The sequence below is a fragment of the Siphateles boraxobius genome, unplaced genomic scaffold (genome assembly GCF_051911475.1).
Source record: "Siphateles boraxobius isolate OS27281-9 unplaced genomic scaffold, OSU_SipBor_1 21, whole genome shotgun sequence".
Classification (NCBI taxonomy): Eukaryota; Metazoa; Chordata; class Actinopteri; order Cypriniformes; family Leuciscidae; genus Siphateles; species Siphateles boraxobius.
The window spans coordinates 2,545,351-2,564,075 of record NW_027508822.1 but is presented as its reverse complement, the minus strand read 5'-3'; the positions used below and the strand labels follow the sequence as shown (position 1 = coordinate 2,564,075).

The window sequence follows — 18,725 nt, the reverse complement described above, 5'->3', positions numbered from 1 at the left end:
GGGTTTAAGATATGAATATATAAATGGTACAACACATTTGTTAGAGTCGAAATACATCAGTGAATCAGTCTATTTAATGACGATTATAAAACCATCAACAGGAAGCCATCACCTGATCTCATTTCACTTTAGCTTTCTTTACTGCTGCAAATGTATTTGACACACACACACTGTCACAGCAGCCAAAAAAGACAAAAGTCATAATAAGAGTTAATAGACCAACTAATGGAAACGCTGATAACTGTCATGGTAACTTCAAATTAAACAGAGTTAAGCCTCTGATAATTCTCAATAAAACTCCTGCAGACGTCTGACAGAAATAAAGTGAGTCTGGTTAGTAATAAGTGAAGCTGGTAATCCTGTTTGTGGAGTCGTTTATTACTCCTCTGCTGAGATCTTCACAGATTTAATGTCTTCTTTTCTCTTCAGTGGATTCCATCTAAGACTGTGTCTGAAGTAAGTTGTAGTTCTTCTGTTTCTGCTCGTCTCTTTTTCTGTTCTCTTCTTTCCTTCACTGATTCTGCTTGTTAACAGGCTTTATTAAGGCTGCAATTACTTCATATTTAATATACACAGATTTTGTGGCTCAGATAAGGTCCAGTTCTGGTGTATTTCTTTGCTCTTGGCTGACATGTGGCATTGCTATGGCCTGCTTGTGGCCCAGATCTGGCAAACAGGAGTGGGCCACCCAAGGGCCGTCATTCAACGCTGTATGTGGGCCAGATCCGCATTCCACAAGTGCCAGACTTGGGCCGGCTCTGGGCCGACACAATGTTGCTATGTGGGTTGTATTTCTCGTTGTTTATTTTCACATGTAACTTAATTAATATTTATTTTTGACAGTTACATGACCGGATGAGCTGTATTTCATGTCTGTTTGTTGTCATTTCACATATTCCTAGGTATGATGTACTAATGTTTGTATGATGTTACGTTTTCTGTGTTCAGAAAAAAAGAAAAGAAACTCAGCTCTTAATTATGAAAAAAAAGTGATTTATTTTTGTTGAATTGGTGAAAGAGTTTTATGCAAGCTGTCGAGGTGAATGTTACATGACCGGATGAGCTGTATTTCATGTTTGTTTGGTGTCATTTCACATATTCCCAGTAAACACGTGATGGGTGTTCGTTCGTCTTGCCTTCGTCTCTGTGTGGTCCTTTTAGGGAGGGTCGAAAGAACGAATCAGTGAAGGGGTTACACATGGATCTTCATGTGTATCTTCAGGTGAGTTTTAAAAGAGAAACTTGTTCCACACAACAAAGTCTCCCGTGTTCACCACACACCGGCTATAGGTGGAGAGGAGAGATTTGGCTATAGAGTAATGTGTGGCTAACTTACACAGAAGAGACTTTGTTGCTCAGCACATGAAAATAAACTACCTACCGTGATCTCAGACTGTGTTTAAGTGGTTTCTCCACTGTGTGGATCTTCATGTGTCGCTTCAGGTGAGTTTTAATAGAGAAACTCTTTCCACACTGATCACACGTGTGCGGCTTCTCTCCAGTGTGGATCCTCTCGTGTGTTTTCAGATTTGATGACAGACTGAATCTCTTGTCACAGTGTGAACACTTGTAAGGTTTTTCTCCAGTGTGGATCCTCTCATGTGTTTTCAGATGTGATGAATGACTGAATCTCTTGTCACAGTGTGAACACTTGTAAGGTTTTTCTCCAGTGTGAATTCTCTGGTGTTGTTTTAAATCGCTCCCTGTAGTAAAAGTCTTCTCACATTCAAAGCACATGTACTCTCTCACACCAGTGTGAGTTTTCTCATGTCTATGCAAATGATGCAGCAGTGAAAAACTCTTTCCACACACAGAACATGAATGCGGCTTCTCCTTTGTATGAACTCTCAGGTGTGTCTTAAGGGTTGATGCACTAAGAAATGTTTTGCCGCACTGATCACATGAGAACAGCTTCTCTCCGGTGTGGACCATCATGTGTTGATTAAGATTTGTTATTTGTGTGAAACTCTTCCCGCACTGTTCACATGTGAACGGCTTCTCTCCAGTATGAACTCTCATGTGAACATCAAGACTATATTTGGTTATGAAACTTTTTCCACACTGATCACATGTGAACGGCTTCTCTCCAGTGTGGATCCTCATGTGTTGATTATGATTTGTTATTTGTGTGAAACTCTTCCCGCACTGATCACATGTGAACGGCTTCTCTCCGGTGTGGATTTTCATGTGTTGATTACGAGTTGTTATTTGTGTGAAACTCTTCCCGCATTGATCACATGTGAACGGCTTCTCTCCGGTGTGGATCATCATGTGACGCTCAAGATGTTGTTTGGTTATGAAACTCTTCCCACAATGAGTGCAGGTGAAAGATTTATTGGTTCTTCTTTTCTTTAAAAATGTCTGTTTAGTCTTTGAGTGACTCAAAGGTTTTCCTCCAGGTTTGACATGATGTTCCTCCTCCACTTCACTTAGTTCTTCACTCTCCTCGCTCTCTTCCATCAGGTCTTACATGAAAGAAACAAATATTACATTTAATTTTCAGTACATTAAAATAATTAAAAGAGAGAAATATAAAGTGAAAGGGCATGAAAGTGAGGCCTGATGTAATGGTAGAAGACAACTGTTATAAAATATTATCATAATTTGATGCCTTTTTTTTAATTGATTATATGTCCTTAAACTTTCCATGAATGAGGTAAATTTATCTTCAAATTATTATTTTTAAAACATTATAGGCACGAATCCCATGTTTCTTTAGCAAGAACTATTAAATATATTTGATCAATATTGTGTATGGGGGTCGTCGGGGGTCCAGGAGGAAATTGCAACACTCCTGACACAAATTAAGACAAATACTGAAACTTGAGTCTTATATCTTTTTAGTTTGTCAAGGTAATAACATTACATCTGATAGTAATGTTATCCGTGGTTCTCCAATTTTTTAGAGTGCCGTACCCCTCTTCCACTTAGACTGCAGTCACACCTTTTCCATAAAGGGACAATATTTGCCCCCTTTGATCAATTTTTCCATTTCATTTTTTTACCTTTGTAATTCCTTTAAAAAATAAATAATTCATTAAATAAAACAATGTTCAATAAATAGGCAATGTTAAAAATCGTTTAATATTAATAAAAATATTGTATTAAAATCGCCAGTAGGTGGCGGTAATTCATTGTCTTTATGTGTGTCAGAGTCATTCATTGAATCTCACGATTCGTTCAAAGCCACAGATTTCGTTGCAAAATAGAGCAATAAGCCTGACTATATTGTTTTAAATGTAGTAAATCACTTAATGTTACCCTTTTGTTTTATTTTTTAACTGTTGTATAGAATCAATGTCACATTTGAAATCGTGTGGATATTCGGGAAACATTGCATCAACATTAAAAACACTGCTGGATATCATACCTGCATTTTTTCGCACAAACCGCGCAAGCGGCTCTTGACAGAACATAGACCGACTGAATGACACTTCAATTTAAGTTGAAAATCTCAAATGAAGATTGCTGAACTCCAGCTTGTCTGTGTTTTCAGATCATCCGCGCGTCTTGAGCAGTGTAGAGAGCGCGCGTGCATGGTTGCCAGCTACTATTGAAAAGACCGGGTAGAAAACAAGTTCTTTTAACAGAAAAGCTCTGATTAGGGGGTTAAATTATTGAATTCTGGCATTTGTGGCCACAGCGGATTAAACTGAAACTTTCCTATTTCAGACGACAAACTACGCTTCTCGTAGTTGAACTTAATTCTAGTAAATCCTAGTAATAAAAAAAAATATATATAATACTTTTGTAACGAAATCCAAGACTTTGTATACCAAGTTCAAGGCTTGTAAAGGCCTTAATTTGAGATTATTTTTCAATGCTTTTAAGATCCTGCAGGTACCCTGGTTAATGTGTCTTGTCCCCTCACAATGACAGCAAACTAATTATTAGGCTAAGGTTACATTACATGAGTCACGTCACATAGTGGTCTATTTTCAGTTCAAAATGGCAAAAATAGACAAAAGTTTATTAGTTTGCCTGATTATTTTTGTGATTCGTTTAACATTTATGACCTAAAAAAACTGTCAAATAGGAAATGTTTAGTTTAGCAACTTACATCTTCTCGCACTTGACCGACTGAAACTGAAGTGCGTCGAGTCGCTCCTGTCTATGAGTCGCTCTCTACTAAAATTCACGCTGCGAACATAAAGCCCGCCTACTTTGATTTGATTGGTCATCTCAAATATTCTGACATTGACGAGCAGTGACAGACCAATGAGGCCCCAATGAACACACACACACACACACACACCATGTCTTCTGTTTGTTCTGACGTGCTTGCCGCCGCTGCGGAAGAACGCGCTGATTACAAGACTGAAGCGAACACGAAGGCTTATCACAAATTTTAAAGATTGAAATGGAGAAAACAGGACAGAGTAACTCGGCGGATATCGCTCACATAATTTTTTTGACGACGTAGTTAAGGCGGCAGGCGTGTGTTGCTTAGGCGGCCGCCTTAGTAACAAAGTGCTGCGGGAGACCCTGATATACAATACTGCCATGTTTCGACACCAACTTTGAGATTGATATTTATTTTACTAAAAACGTTTTAACCCTCTGGGGTCGACGGTATCGCGGGCGATACCAGCTCACTTTTTTTCTTATTAATGCAAAAGAGACTCAAAATACTTTACTTCATTTTGATCATACATATCGTCGCTTCCCGATGAAACTCACGTATGTCCAAAACGGTTACTTTTCAGGAAGTGAAAAAACACCGTAATTTCAAAAGCAGTTGAACGTAGCATTGTCATACTTGGTACGGCATCTTTAAATGTAACCATATTCTTGCCATTGTAATTATTTAATCCACATTTGACCAAAATCAAGTTTAAATGGACATACGTGCATATTTTACAGTAACGGTGTTCGATACGCGTTCTTCCGATCATTAATTAGAATGACCAAGTCGCGTTTTATATTGACAGATGAATAGGCTACGCTAAGTTTATTAAATAGCCTACGTCTCAGTTTATTAAATACGCTCAGTTTATTAAATGTCTCTTGCAAACTATGAAGGGACAATGAATCAATACACTGACATGGCAATGCTAGACTGATACTTTGTTTGCACAGTCCTACCGTAATTTTGTAAAATATAAAAAAAAATTACACTATTTTATAACTACCTATTACACTGCCTATCCGGCAACTCAAAACACGGCTTGGAGGTAACGGAACAAAAAAAATTACACTGCCTATAGCAGTGCTTCTCAATCTTTTTTCAATAACATACCCCCTATCATTTTTTTTCTCAGCCAAGTACCCCCTAACCGACCGCCAATCCTTTTAGATAGAAATAAAAGCTGACTGTGATATAGTGACCTGCCATTATTATGAGATTTATTAAACAAATGAAAAACATTTGTTCTAATAAACATTTGCAATAGTAAACATTTACAATAATAAACAATGTATCATTACCGATAACTGATTGTGCAGTTTGATTACCCCTTGTCTGGCCCCAAACATGTTTGATAAAAGAATCATAATACAGTGTGTAGGTATAGGCTATATGATGTGTATGACATTTTAGCTCAAAAACAATTGTAATAAAATATAGGATCATAAGATGCGCAATATGAGACATGGTTTTTACCACTTAAATAAGTTTTGTTTTGTAAATCTTCAGACATGATTTTTACAACTTAAGCTTTGTTGAAAGCCTTTCTTTAAAGTGAATTTCGTTTTGTATAAATTGTATCTTAATTTTAATAAATGTTTCATCAACCAATTGCATGTATTTAATAAATAAAAAGCAAATAGGCTATAGCAGACAATATATATAACCAATATAATATATAACCAATATAGACAATATAATAACCGTAACATGGAGGCACCGGCGCGCTGTGTTCACTTGCATTGTGAACTGGAGCGCATATCTCATCATAAATGAATGAAACTCAGCGTAGGCCTATGATTCATATATTAGCATTAAATATCTTTGCTGCGTCCTTTCTAGAACAGACAAGGGCTTTCTAGCCTTGCTGCTCGCTTCAGCATCGTCCATAGACCGCAAAAACGGATGGCGGGCGGGCGCTGCTTTGAAATTTGTTGATGATGAGTTTTGTGATGCGGTTGAGGATGAAATAATACCCCATCCGCGCATCTCTATCGATAACAACATTGAACACTACAAAAATAGTAATTTTATGTTTTTACTTTAGGCGAAACATTTTTCATAGGAGGTGCCGGATCCAATAAAAAAGGTCCCGGATCCAACGTCGGATGTTCCGTCGTGTTCTGGCTCAAATTAAGCCCTGTCTACACCAAATGCTTTAAAGATTGCATCACAATATGTAAAGTAATCAATAAAGTTTGAATTCTGAACCATTGAATACTCTCCTAAATTTTGATTCTTCTATATTAAAGGTTTTCACTGAGGGGTCTGTGAAGATTTAAAACAGATTTTTTAAAACATATTTACAGCTTTATATCTAGGCAAAAAAAAAAATTCCGATAAAGGATATACAGTAAAGTGTGATCTTAGTAAAGAGAATATTTGTACTCATTTGAAAACGCCACATGATGTCGCTGTAACAGTCACGAGACCGGCGAGATACCTCCACAGGTGGGAGATACGCGGCGTGATTGACAGCTTTGACACCAAATGGATATACGTGAAAATCAGATGACATGATTTCACAACTTTTCATTTGGTCATTTAGATATGTGAAGCATACTGTATACGGAAATGAACCTGGACATTTTAGCCGTAGAAAAATCTCAAAATCGGCAAAATGGACATACACGGTTTTCATCGGACAGCGACGATATAATTGTTATACATCATTCAAAACTGTTAAATGTGTTCTTTTATTTGAGTACACTCATGATAAAAACAAAATGTTGTGTTTTTCGTAAAATAAAGAAAATTATCATGATGCGCGTTCAGCCGTCTCTCTCAATGTGAGGTTCATTCTGAAACGCGACAGAAAATGATCTGTAACTCAGCTTATGTTTGTCAGAAAGACTTGAAATGTATGTCTTTACAAAGCTTGGAATCTCTATTTTTAAATGATGTAAATTATATCAAAAGCAAATATTCTCTGTTTAAGTAATCAGTATGAAAGCAACGACATGTATAGTTTCTCAAATGCGTCCTAATTACCTCTAATGTGACCACACCCACGCGCGCAAGAGCGATTGACCACATGATCCACATGAAGGAGTAGACCTGAAAACGCCCTTGTCACCTCAAAACAAAGAATCGGCGACTTCAGTAGCCTACTCCTCTGCTTTACATCGAGTTTGGAATCTGTGTTTGTGCTGTGTTGTGCTGAGCACCTTGGATTTACATCAGCTAGAGGAACGCGATTTGAAGATGAGAAAGATTTTTAAGGTAAGACATCCACTCATAATGTTTTGTTATAGAAACTTTACATTGCGCAACTAGTCAAACTGGTGCCAGATGGTGTTTACTCTAATATGGTGAATATTATAATGTTTAGAAAAGTGTTTACTGTTAAATACTGTGTTTGTGGGTATCTGCTCAAACGTAGATATGTATATGTGGTAACAATAATGTTTCATAGTTTGGAGCGGCTCGATCGCTTCAGTAAATGTTCTCTACACGTGCTGTGAGTTTCATTCAGTCGCGCTGTTTTAATGATTTATAGGCCGCCTGCTATACGCTATTGTTATTTTATGCAGCCCTACACATAAAATGAACACCAGGTTGGTTGTGCCTTATAGGCGTATTTATGTGTAGCCTACATGTATATGCCTACAGGGCACAACCAACCTCGTGTTCATTTTATGTATGTATATATGTGTGTGTGTGTATTTTGTACATTTTAAATCGCAATTTTAACCAGAAAAATCTAAAATGTATTCCCATAATCGTGCAGCCTATAGTTTAACTTGATATCAGCATGTTCACAGTTGTTTCTTTTTCTTTTCTTTTTTTACAGACCAGATGCCACTGGATGAGTCCTGCTGACTTCAACATTCACATGAGTCTCTGTACATGAACATGGTAAAATGAAAAATCAAACACCTTGGAAATGACAGGTATGTAGGCCTACTATGTTTCAGGAATGGCACAAAGTTATGTGACTGTTCAAGTCTGTCTTTAGATCAATGTGTTCAATAATGTGCTTTTTTGTCTTTGTTGTGTATCTTTGGATTATGTTGTGTTGTAAATAAATCCAAACAACCAAAAATCCATTATTTTTTAAATCTCCTCATTCTTTGTGCAAGGCTCCTCATGATTATTGGGCCTGATAGCACCTAATAGGGCCATTAAGGGAGGGTCTTTATCTTTCTCAGGTGTGAAAAACAATAAATTAATGGGTTGTTTACACCTCCTTGCATAAAGCTTTCTTACACAAAAGATGTCTTACAAATTTTTAATCAATATATTGTCTTATCTGAATGAGTAGTCAGGATGATTTTCACATAGTTTTGAAGCAAATATTCTAGCCCCTGTGATACAACATTCAAAAGTCTTGTGAATAAATAATCAGTATGGGTTTTATGACCTTATTTCAGTGACATTTGTTTTTTGTTTTTTTCACAAACCACGTATAAGCGTCATTATCTCAAAACTAAAAACTTTTACATACATGCTGCTGACATTATTAGGGGTCGACCGATTATCGGCGCCGATATTGAGCATTTTTATGGTTATCGGTATCGGCCATTTTCAAAACCGATTTGCCGATAAAATAATTTAATTTTGAAATGCGCTATATTTGGCTCTGTCACCTCTGTCGGAACTCACCACTCTGTAGACTAGACCAATGCAAGGTCCCGCACATCTGATTTGTTGGGAGTCACGAGTCCGGCCAATCAAATCAATGCTCAAAGCTGAAGCCACTGAAAGTTTAGCACTCACACCGACAGCACTCGCTGACTGGAGCTGCTGCACTGATCACGCATCAGTTGTCTTGTATCTCAAAGTTAAGGCAGCAGCAGACTTTGCTGAAGTAGCAATACATTACTCCACTGAAGTTGCAAAATACCTCAATATAATAGGGTCCTGTGATGCCCCGATGCAGAAAACACGGACCGAATCGCGGAATCCAGTCATAAAATCGGAATTTACTGTATAAAGCGAAATGTCAACTTCTTGGTGAATTAATAAAAAGCAGGTCAGTACAAATCAAATCGAATTTCAAAGCGCAAAAAGACTATTTAAATATGAATCCTGCGTGTCTCTAAATGAATGGTGCAGACGCGTGATTTCATTTACCACACACACACACACACACACACACACACACACACACTGGAGCACGCGTGACGCTTGCGCTGTTTTCAGCCTCAGCCGCATCATTATATGAGGACATGATTGCATAAACATCATCTCCAGAGCCGCTTAGTCACTTCATGAGCTTTTTAAAGCTTCAACTGAGAAAAGTTATCGTCATATCATAAACACACAGAAACTCAAAGATCTCCACGGCAACCCGTCAAAATAAAAGTTCGTTTTTTCATAGGGCCATAACATGTTCTTTTTGTTAAACTGTAAATAAATTGAATACGTTTGATGATTTAAATGAATAAGAAATGCTTTTTGATTACTAAAATTTAATTTAACCATTAAAATAGAGTCTTTAAGTTTTACAGAATGCTGCTGGGTGCTCCCTGCAAATTTTTAATGTTATTATTAACAGTTCTCAGATTTAAAGATAAAATAATTTAAAGAAAGTATTTGTCAAAACTCTTTGTTATTCTTAATTTTGACATTAATTTACATTTTTACACCAGACATAGGCTATATATCGGTTTTTAAAATATCGGTTATCGGTCTACTTGATCTGTAATAATCGGTATCGGCCCTGAAAGTCACATATCGGTCGAACCCCTACATATTACTGTAGCAGAGTTTGTGCTGAATACAATGTAATACGACTTTAGCCATGTAAATGTCACAAGTAACAGAAATAAGCACAAATGTCAGAGCGTGTCAGAACACCTCCAGCATGTGAAAGTGGGACACTAGAAACACAAGCTCAAGTGAATAACCCAATGAGAAATAACACAAGCGTTTAGCATTCAAGTGGAGTGGATTGTTTATTTTTAAATTTTGAATTATTATTATTTGTTATATTGAATTAATGTTTGTAAAAAAGCTTCTGCAGAATGTGACGTCATTTCGTGACCGTTGCAGTGTCTGAAGACATTTCACATGCTCAAAGTGTAGAGTGGCTTTAATTAGTTTTAAATTAACTATTCGTATTAGCATTAACTGTGTCCTTCATGTTTCACTCAACCCTGTTACTCCTGACATGATTTTTCTCCTTTCAAAAACAAAGCATTTCTTAAAACTGTAACACTCAGGAAGTGACATCATCTGGGCTCTTCTACTGCATGATGGGAAGACAAGAAATAATCTCAATCCATTGTCTCAGTTTTACACAAACTGTAGCATTGACTGTATTCATCAACCCTGTTACCAACGTTACTGTAAGAAGAATCTCTATAACTATGAGTAACTTATATGATATTTGACAAATACGACTTTATCAGTAACTTGGTGTTATTTGTGCAATTTTTGCAAATTGTGAACCAGATATAAAATAAATGTAAAATAAAACAGTTAAAGTAGTATTAAGTTTAATCTTATGTTGACAATCAATATAAAAATGTCTCAAATCTCCCTTTACTGACCATTTGTTGAAGAAAAACCCAGAACATTCTGTACCATTTCATAGTTAAACTGTTTATCTAAATCTGATAAAGTGCTTGAATGTTTCTAACATGAATGTTCTTCAGCATCATGAATGAATGAATAAACACCAACCTCTTTGTTCTTCAGTGTGTTTCATTCTGCAGGTTCTGGATCACTCGTGTTCTCACTGTCCTCTTTAATAAACTCAGTCTTTGCAGATTTCAGCTCTTCCTGATGCTTTCATGCTCGTCTTCACTTGTAGCTGATGGGAATTTACAGCATTTATTGGAGAATTACAGTGGGAGGAGCTTCACTGATGATGTGATTGCGGTGGGACGAGCTTCACTGATGATGTGATTGCAGTGGGAGGAGCTGATCTGCCTAAATCAAAAATATAAATTACTGAGTTTGTTTTTATAAATGACACTAAGTATTTATGTCTATCTATTCATCTATCTATTTCATCGTACAGTAACTGATGCCAATTCATTAATTAGTTTATAGTGCTAATCCGAACATTATTCTGCTTCTTCAATAAAATACAGGTATCTAGATTTAAAGAAAATTATATAAATCATTTAAATTCTTCCAAAAATAAACAATGGTAAGAAAAACAGTTAAAATCATAAACACAGATATAAACATACATATAGTAGCCAACAAATCCCCTCAGTCTGCTGACACCAATGAAATGAGCTTTTAGTGTCAATTTACAGGAGATCTGAAGACATCAGCATAATAAATGAGGAGAAACTATTGTCATGAAATAAAGAGTGTTTTCAGCAGATCTGTTAATATTGATGAGACTCAGACTATCAACACTCATTCAACAAGACATTCAGGATCATCAGCAGTAGGGCTGGGCGATATATCGCATGACATTGTTATGCGCATCTCGTCAGTAAAGCCGGTTCCTTGATTAGTAGTAAATCACCTTCACCTGCTTTCAGATGGAAGATATGATGCAGATAAGTTAATGAGATAATTAAGTGATTAATTGAGTGATGAATGAGCATTATTGAAGACACCTGATGTTAACAAGCAGAATCACTGAAGGAGAAAATCACAAATTGTAAGCCACCGTTATGGCGATCTGTGTTTGCTTTAGTTGGACTCTTGACCCTTATATAGGGCCCTATGAAATCCGTTTTATTTTTTTCCAAATTCTGTTTTTTCCTTTTCTTTTCAAATTCCCTTTTTTTCGTTTCAATTTTTGGGTATTCATTTTTTTTTACTCTTTACTGTTATTTCAGTCGTAAAAAGAGTGTGCTTTTAATGTTAATGATTAAAATGTGCACACATAAAACAGGAATGACCTTTTTATTTATAATTTATAAATTTATTGAGGTAACAAACATCACATTCACTGCATGATAGAGCTTAAATAGGGCCTTAAAAGTTAGGCCCGACAAGGCCCGAGCCCGACGGAATTCGTCCCGAGCCCGACAAGTACAATTTGATTGACAGCTTTTTAAAAGCCCGAACCCGTTTACAGCCCGACATTATTCAAATGTGCGCACGCACACAGCTCTTTTGCCTTTTGTCAAGTCAAGTCAAGAATGAGTCATTTCATTTATACATTTTTAACATCATTTATTTATGACTAAGGTATAGGGAATTTGGAAGGAACAAAGAAATAAAATAAGTCCTCTAACATCTCAGGCTCAGTATGCCTAGGCAAACACATAGCCTATAAATAGGCCTACGTGCCTATAAAAATGAGTCTTTCTTAAAGTAAATCAAGATGAATTCTAAACTAGGATTTGTACTTGGCAATAACGAAATAAAACGAAGTTTCATAAAATTGAGATTATGCCTAAGACAAACGAAAACGGGACTTGCTTGAGGCCGCCTCTCTCCACAATCACCAATACGAATATAAAAAGGCCAACGTGCCAATAAAGCATCTTTATAGGAGACTTTCTTAAATTAAATTAAGATCGATTCTAAATTAAGATGCGTGTTTGGCAATAACAAAATTAAGATAAAGATGCAGGATTTGCTTCGTCACTTCTCACCACGATCCGCGGCCACAAAAAATGCGACGGTGAACAGCAGCTGAAATTTAATAAAATAATAATGCCAACATTAGCCTGTAGCCTATACTCTGCTGTATGTATACATTATGCATTTAAGACTAAATTAATATTTAGTTATAATTTGAAAAACCTTTACTCACCAAGATTAGGCTACATGTTTTTGTGGAGGAAAATTATAGAATCCACTGTAGATGGCTTCAGCGCGGTCCTGCGCTCACTGATGGTGAGTCCAGCAGCACTGAACACCCTTTCACTGCTGCTGCTACTGGCCGGGATGCATAGTACTGATCTGGCTAATTTTGCTAGTTTTGGGTAGAATGGATTGTTGGCCTTCCACCAGCCATGAACATCCATTTCATTTCCCATGACAGCAGCCATTTCAATGTAGCGAGTGACCTCGTCATCTTCCCAGTCAGCTTGCCTTACATTTTCCCACTCCGCAAAATTCGCCCTTTTTGCCTGAGGACTGTCACTGGGTTTGACTCCGTAGAGCTCTGGTTCTCGAATCTCCACATCTGGTGCACCTGCAGCCATGGCTTGCAGAAGAGTGCGGACATGAGCATGTACGACATTCCTGTCTGAATGTGATAACATTCTCAGCTGATTAAATTTTGGCCAGAGGAATGTTGCGATCTTGTGGAGGTCCTGTATGATCACTTTACGCGCGAGCCAGTCTTCGTGCCGTTCACGCACGACAGCTTGCTGTGGGGAGTCCAGGACATTGGGCTGACAGCGGCGTTTCAGTTTCTCACTCCAGAGACACACACTATTAAGTGTTGGATACTTGTCTCCCTCAAGTTCCCGCTGTGCTTCATAGAACGGCTTCAGAAAGTTTAAAAATCCAGTGTGTCTGGTGCTATTTTCTCAATGCGCGCGCTCTCTCCTCGCGCCTCCAGCTTTTCATGGAGCTCATGATAAATGGCCTGTATAGAAGTCAGTGTGAGGTACACCGTACTGAACCGAGTGTCTCCCATTTGCAGCAATGTTGTTGACAGTTGTGCAGCCAACCCCGACTGTTTAACGTACCTCACCAATGATTTAGCAGCAGAAATGGTATCTCCTATGTCCGGAGCACCCTCGGCTTTGGATAACTCGGCAATGTCGAGTCCATGGCGCAGTACCGTATTGATGAGATGGTCAATGCAGTCCAATCTCTGGTATGGCCGCAGAGCTAATTTAATGTTTGCCCCCTAATCGGTCACCCATACAATTTTGCTGAGAGAGGAAGCGTCAAGGCCAAACTTTGTCACCAGTAGTTTCAGTATCTCCCGCCTGATATTTTCGGTACTCGCCTCGGTACTGACGCGTCAAGTTTCCTTAACTTTTTCGCAGACCATAGCAGAGCCGTGTAGCGACGCTTCGCCATGCTTTCGTTGTGTTGAAGGGGGAGAGGCAGCTGATTGACGGGAGAGGTTGTGTCGCACATATTTGCCACTGTCTTCCGGTTCTGTTGGGGATCCGCGTTCACGAGTCCGCAGTGACGCTGATGACGTAGGATGCTGCTGACATGTATCTGGTGCGTCCGTGTATTCGGGTTCAAATAAATATGGCTGGGCAAAAAAATGCAAGTCTTCCTCTGTGTGGAAATCCTTAGACATGTTTGTGAAGTTTGTTTTGTTTCCAGCGTGCGTCTCCCTCAGACTGTTAACGAAGCTCGGGCGCACCAGACACACGTCAGCAGCGTCTTACGTCAGCAGCGTCACTGAACGCAGATCCCCAACGAAACCGGAAGACAATACAATACAATGCTGAATAAAGTCGTAGTTTTTGTTATTTTTGGACCAAAATGTATTTCCGATGCTTCAAAACATTCTAACTAACCCACTGATGTCACATGGACTACTTTGATGATGTCTTTATTTCCTTTCTGGACAAGGACAGTATACCGTTCATACATTTTCAATGGAGGGACAGAAAGCTCTCGGACTAAATCTAAAATATCTTAAACTGTGTTCTGAAGATGAACAGAGGTCTTACGGGCTTGGAGCGACATGAAGGTGAGTCATTAATGACATCATTTTAATTTTTGGGTGAACTAACCCTTTAAGATAAAATCTGATTTTCTCAAGTCATTGTTAAAAAAAAAAGATAACAAAACTTTCATACTAACGTTAGGGAAGCGGCCAGAGGGATCGTTCTGCCACCACCTAAGCTCCGCCCACATAAAAACGTCACCATGTTTACCAACTGAAAATTGGTCTATAAGCCCAGGGGTTTTCAAACTGTGGTTCAAGACCCATTTGTGGGTCGCAGATTGGGAAGAGGTGGGTCGCGCAGTCACTATTGGCTGCAGCAAAATTTACGTATCATGAATGAGGCACACACACACACACACACACACACACACACACACACACACACACACACACACACACACACACACACATCGTTTACTCCAATCACTGCTCTGCATTCTGCATGAGATCGCATTGCACCGGAGAATTCAAATATCACGAAAGGCTGATTCAGGTCTGGGCTACGTTTCCCAAAATCATCGTGAGCTAAGTTGATTGTAGAGACCATTGGTGGCAATGGTTTTACGATCTACTTAGGCATACGATGCTTTTGGAAAACGCATTAGGGCCTGTTCACATATAGCGCCTAAAACGCTAGAAAACGCTAGGTGGGCGGCGTTCTCCTTTTTCCAAAGCGCTAGGGCGGTTGCGCTCTGGAGGCGTCTGTCGTTGCTGAGCGCAACCATCAGCTGCGCTCTCCGTTACAGCAAGAAAAACGCTTGCGGCATTCTGAAAAGTTGAGATGTTTTTTATCTCGATGCGGCGCTTGGAAAAAACGAGCGCGTCGCACCGCTACACTTCCATTATGAGCGCACATACCGCGCGCCTACATTTGAAATAACGAACTTGAGCGCGCAAAAGACGCGATATGTGAACAGGCCCTTAATCTGTCGTCTGTTCAACACAGCGCTGTTGTCTTTCAGAGATATGGTCTTCGTAAGAATGCGTTGTTTGCATTCCCTTGCATGCATTTTTCTACCTACCAACTAGGGCTGGATGATTAATCGAAAAATAATCGAAACCGAAATTCAGAGCCTATAACCGACGTAATTTTACCATGTCGGTTATTTCGTCTATTTAATCCTATTAATATTTCCGCCCACTGTGTGTTAATGTACTTTCCCCTTAAAACATATTACCGCGTGTATAGTCACGTAACTCTGCCCCGTCCAGTCTGCAACATTGAAGCAACATGAACCCCTTTCACACAGCGCGTTGATCCTAGGGATGCAACGATACCGCTTTTTCAAAACCGATCCGATCCGATCCCAAAATTCTGAGTATCGGCCGATACCGATACCAATCCGATACCAGCGCAGTTTTTTTTTTAAAATCAAGTAGAATTTCAATAACTGTGTGTTGAACTGATAATCATTCTTTTGTGAGTTAAACACCATCTACTTAAAACAGACAACTTCATTATAAAGAAAAACAACAAATCCAAAAAATATATGATCATAACCTATGACAAAAATGCTATTATAAACTAGATTAGTGGATAGTTCAGCAGTAAAATCTAGTCTAGAAATATCACGAGTGCACAATAATTGTATAAAATCTGAACATTTAGTGAAAAAAAAAACATTTAGTGGGGAACAAGTAAGAGACAATAAGTGTAACACTAAATCTTGTAAAACGTTACACATTGCTCTTTATATTGTTGTAAAATACATTCATGAAAAACAAGATAACAAAAATCAAACAGATCATTTTTTATAGTAGCCTAGGCTATGTAATTTGAGACATGTTTTAAATGTATAGCACAGCTGTTTAATGAGGCAGCAACATATGATAGATAGGACAGAACAAGAAAGGCTATTAATAACCTTCATTGCGCAAAAGGCTCCAGTACAGTGCGGCACAAAGCGCTTATGCGCATCCCGAGCGCAGAATGATGCGCTTGAAGCAACACGGAGTCACAGCGCGCAGCACGTCGAGTCCGCATTGAAAAGTTCAAAGCACAAAGGAAAGACATATTGATGCGTAGTGTATTATACAGTATCTATCTCTATGCAATAGTTTATTGAGCCTTTTCTTTTAACAGTTTTAAATATCAGTTACTGTGCGCGTGAAGAACAATGATAGTGCTCTGACTCCAGTGTTGTGATCTAACAGACACACGGTAGAAAGTAACATGATTTAGTTACAGCAATAAAGTCCAGCAATATAAAGTTGTTTTATGCGAAACCATAGACCTTTATCTACAGATCAAGTATAATAATATTAACATTGAATCATCTTGGAGAGAGTTTCATCATGTTGACTGTCGTACCCGAACGTGACGCGCTGTTTGATGCTGAATGGAGAATGACTGACAGCCGCAGCGGAGGGAAAAAGTTTACGTGATCTTGAATTTAATGACTTAAATATTAATTTATATCTCACATTATACTACATAATGGCTTCAGAACACTTATAAGATAGTGCACGAAAACTTTATGGTGCTTTATAATGTTTTTGTGCCTTTTGTGGGGCAAATATTTGTGCCTTTTGTGGGTTAACTATAACACAGAATAGTAGACGCACAATATCGGATTTGGATCGGCCTCGTCTGACCGATACCCGATCCGGCAAAAATGGCAGTATCGGAGCCGATACCGATGCTGAGTATCGGATCGGTGCATCCCTAGTTGATCCCGGGAAATTGCCAGAACAAACACCTTCTTTGTGAACGCAAACACGACCCGGGATTGATGCCAGGTTGGGGACATAGTAACATTGCCGTGTTCAGTCCCGGAACGCGCGCTGTGTGAACAAAAGTCGTAATCAATGCCGTGTCATGATGGCACTTAAGCCGGGATCGTTCGCCAGCGTGAAACGGTACGTAATGCGCTAGTTTAAGATCGAATCAGAGAAAAAAATGCTCAAGCGTGGTTTTTCGAGAGATAAATCGTAGCTCATAAGCAAACTATAGACGCCGCTGACACATGTCACGTGTCTTTACTGGTTGTGTGTGAACGCACTCTCTGATTCCGGAAAACCACTGGCAGTGTGAATGAACCAAAGTCAAACGAACCCGGGTCAAATCCCGGGTCACTTTATCCGTGTATTTTACGGAATCTCTGTGTGAAAGGGAACTCAAACACTGAGTCAACTCAGCAACAGGAACCGCTTGTACCAAAGAAACACGCCAAAAAAGAGAGAGACTTACAAACGCCCAGCAACAAGGGCCTCCACAAAGCTGGTTTCGATAACACAAGCATTTACAAATGCTACACAATGTGAAAAGGATTAGTTTTTTAGTTTTACACAAGTTATATTTTACTTTTAAGATGGCAATATTTACAATAATTTATTTTGTTTACAAAAAGAACTATTTTTAAAAGTTCTTTATTTTCTACATTTTTAGGAAACTTTCTTTTTACATTAAAACTTAAATTACTTTTTTATAAGACGGTTTTATTTCAAACATTGTATGCTTTGTTTGATTAAATTGTTTGAAATATTTAATAAATAAGCATTAAAAGCTATTTGTGTGCGTTTCCTTATTTTAGAATCACAAAGATAGGATTATGCACTCATTCACTCTAAAAAATAACCGTGAACATTACAGTATAAGCCTTGTCAGTGACATATGAATTTTTTAAATAATCGTTCAATAATCGTAATCGAGGTAACTTGTTCGATTAATCACGATTATGATTTTAGCCAAAATCGTCCAGCCCTACTACCAACACAAAAGGAAAATTATGTAAAACGTATTTCACATACACACACGAGGACGAAAGGGCTTTCTGCGCTGAACAACGTGATGAGATTAACAACACTTGCTGCATAAATATTAGTATTGAAATTCTAGGTCATGGGCCTACTGTCAAATAAAATAATTTAGAAAATTAAAATTATTTGTTGTTATATCAAACCTTTGGTTAAGATTAAGGTTACTTAATCTTTAATTTCTTCGTGTCTGGGTAAATTAGTTGGGGCAGCAGACAAGAACTACTCAGTATTCTTCACTTTATTTCAACAGTTATTAGGCTGCTAGTTTAATTCTACATTTTTTTGATAATGTAACATAAGTGTGTATTGCAATAAAACTTATATGTC

At 38.2% G+C, this 18,725-nt stretch overlaps 2 protein-coding genes across 8 annotated transcripts in view; one reads left to right on the top strand and one right to left on the bottom strand.

Moving 5' to 3' along the window:
- LOC143746073 (uncharacterized) overlaps positions 1 to 18,725 on the top strand; it is a 326,821-nt gene that overhangs the window by 32,098 nt on the left and 275,998 nt on the right. The window lies entirely within an intron of this gene.
- LOC143746100 (uncharacterized) overlaps positions 1 to 18,725 on the bottom strand; it is a 114,787-nt gene that overhangs the window by 8,420 nt on the left and 87,642 nt on the right. The window contains exons 2-4 of one of the 7 annotated variants that reach the window (XR_013206432.1): positions 10,757 to 11,005; positions 1,382 to 2,465; positions 1,137 to 1,284 (exon numbers count right to left, since the gene is read on the bottom strand). Coding sequence is in view for 6 of the 7 variants with exons in the window: in XM_077237856.1 (XP_077093971.1) it covers positions 1,230 to 1,284; positions 1,382 to 2,465; positions 10,757 to 10,781 (1,164 nt within the window). In the remaining variant the exon portion in view is untranslated. Of the gene's footprint in view, positions 1 to 975; positions 1,285 to 1,381; positions 2,466 to 10,756; positions 11,006 to 12,642; positions 12,683 to 12,803; positions 14,366 to 18,725 lie in introns of those variants that run through there. The other 6 variants (XM_077237858.1, XM_077237856.1, XM_077237854.1 and 3 more) reach the window with 6 other exon arrangements.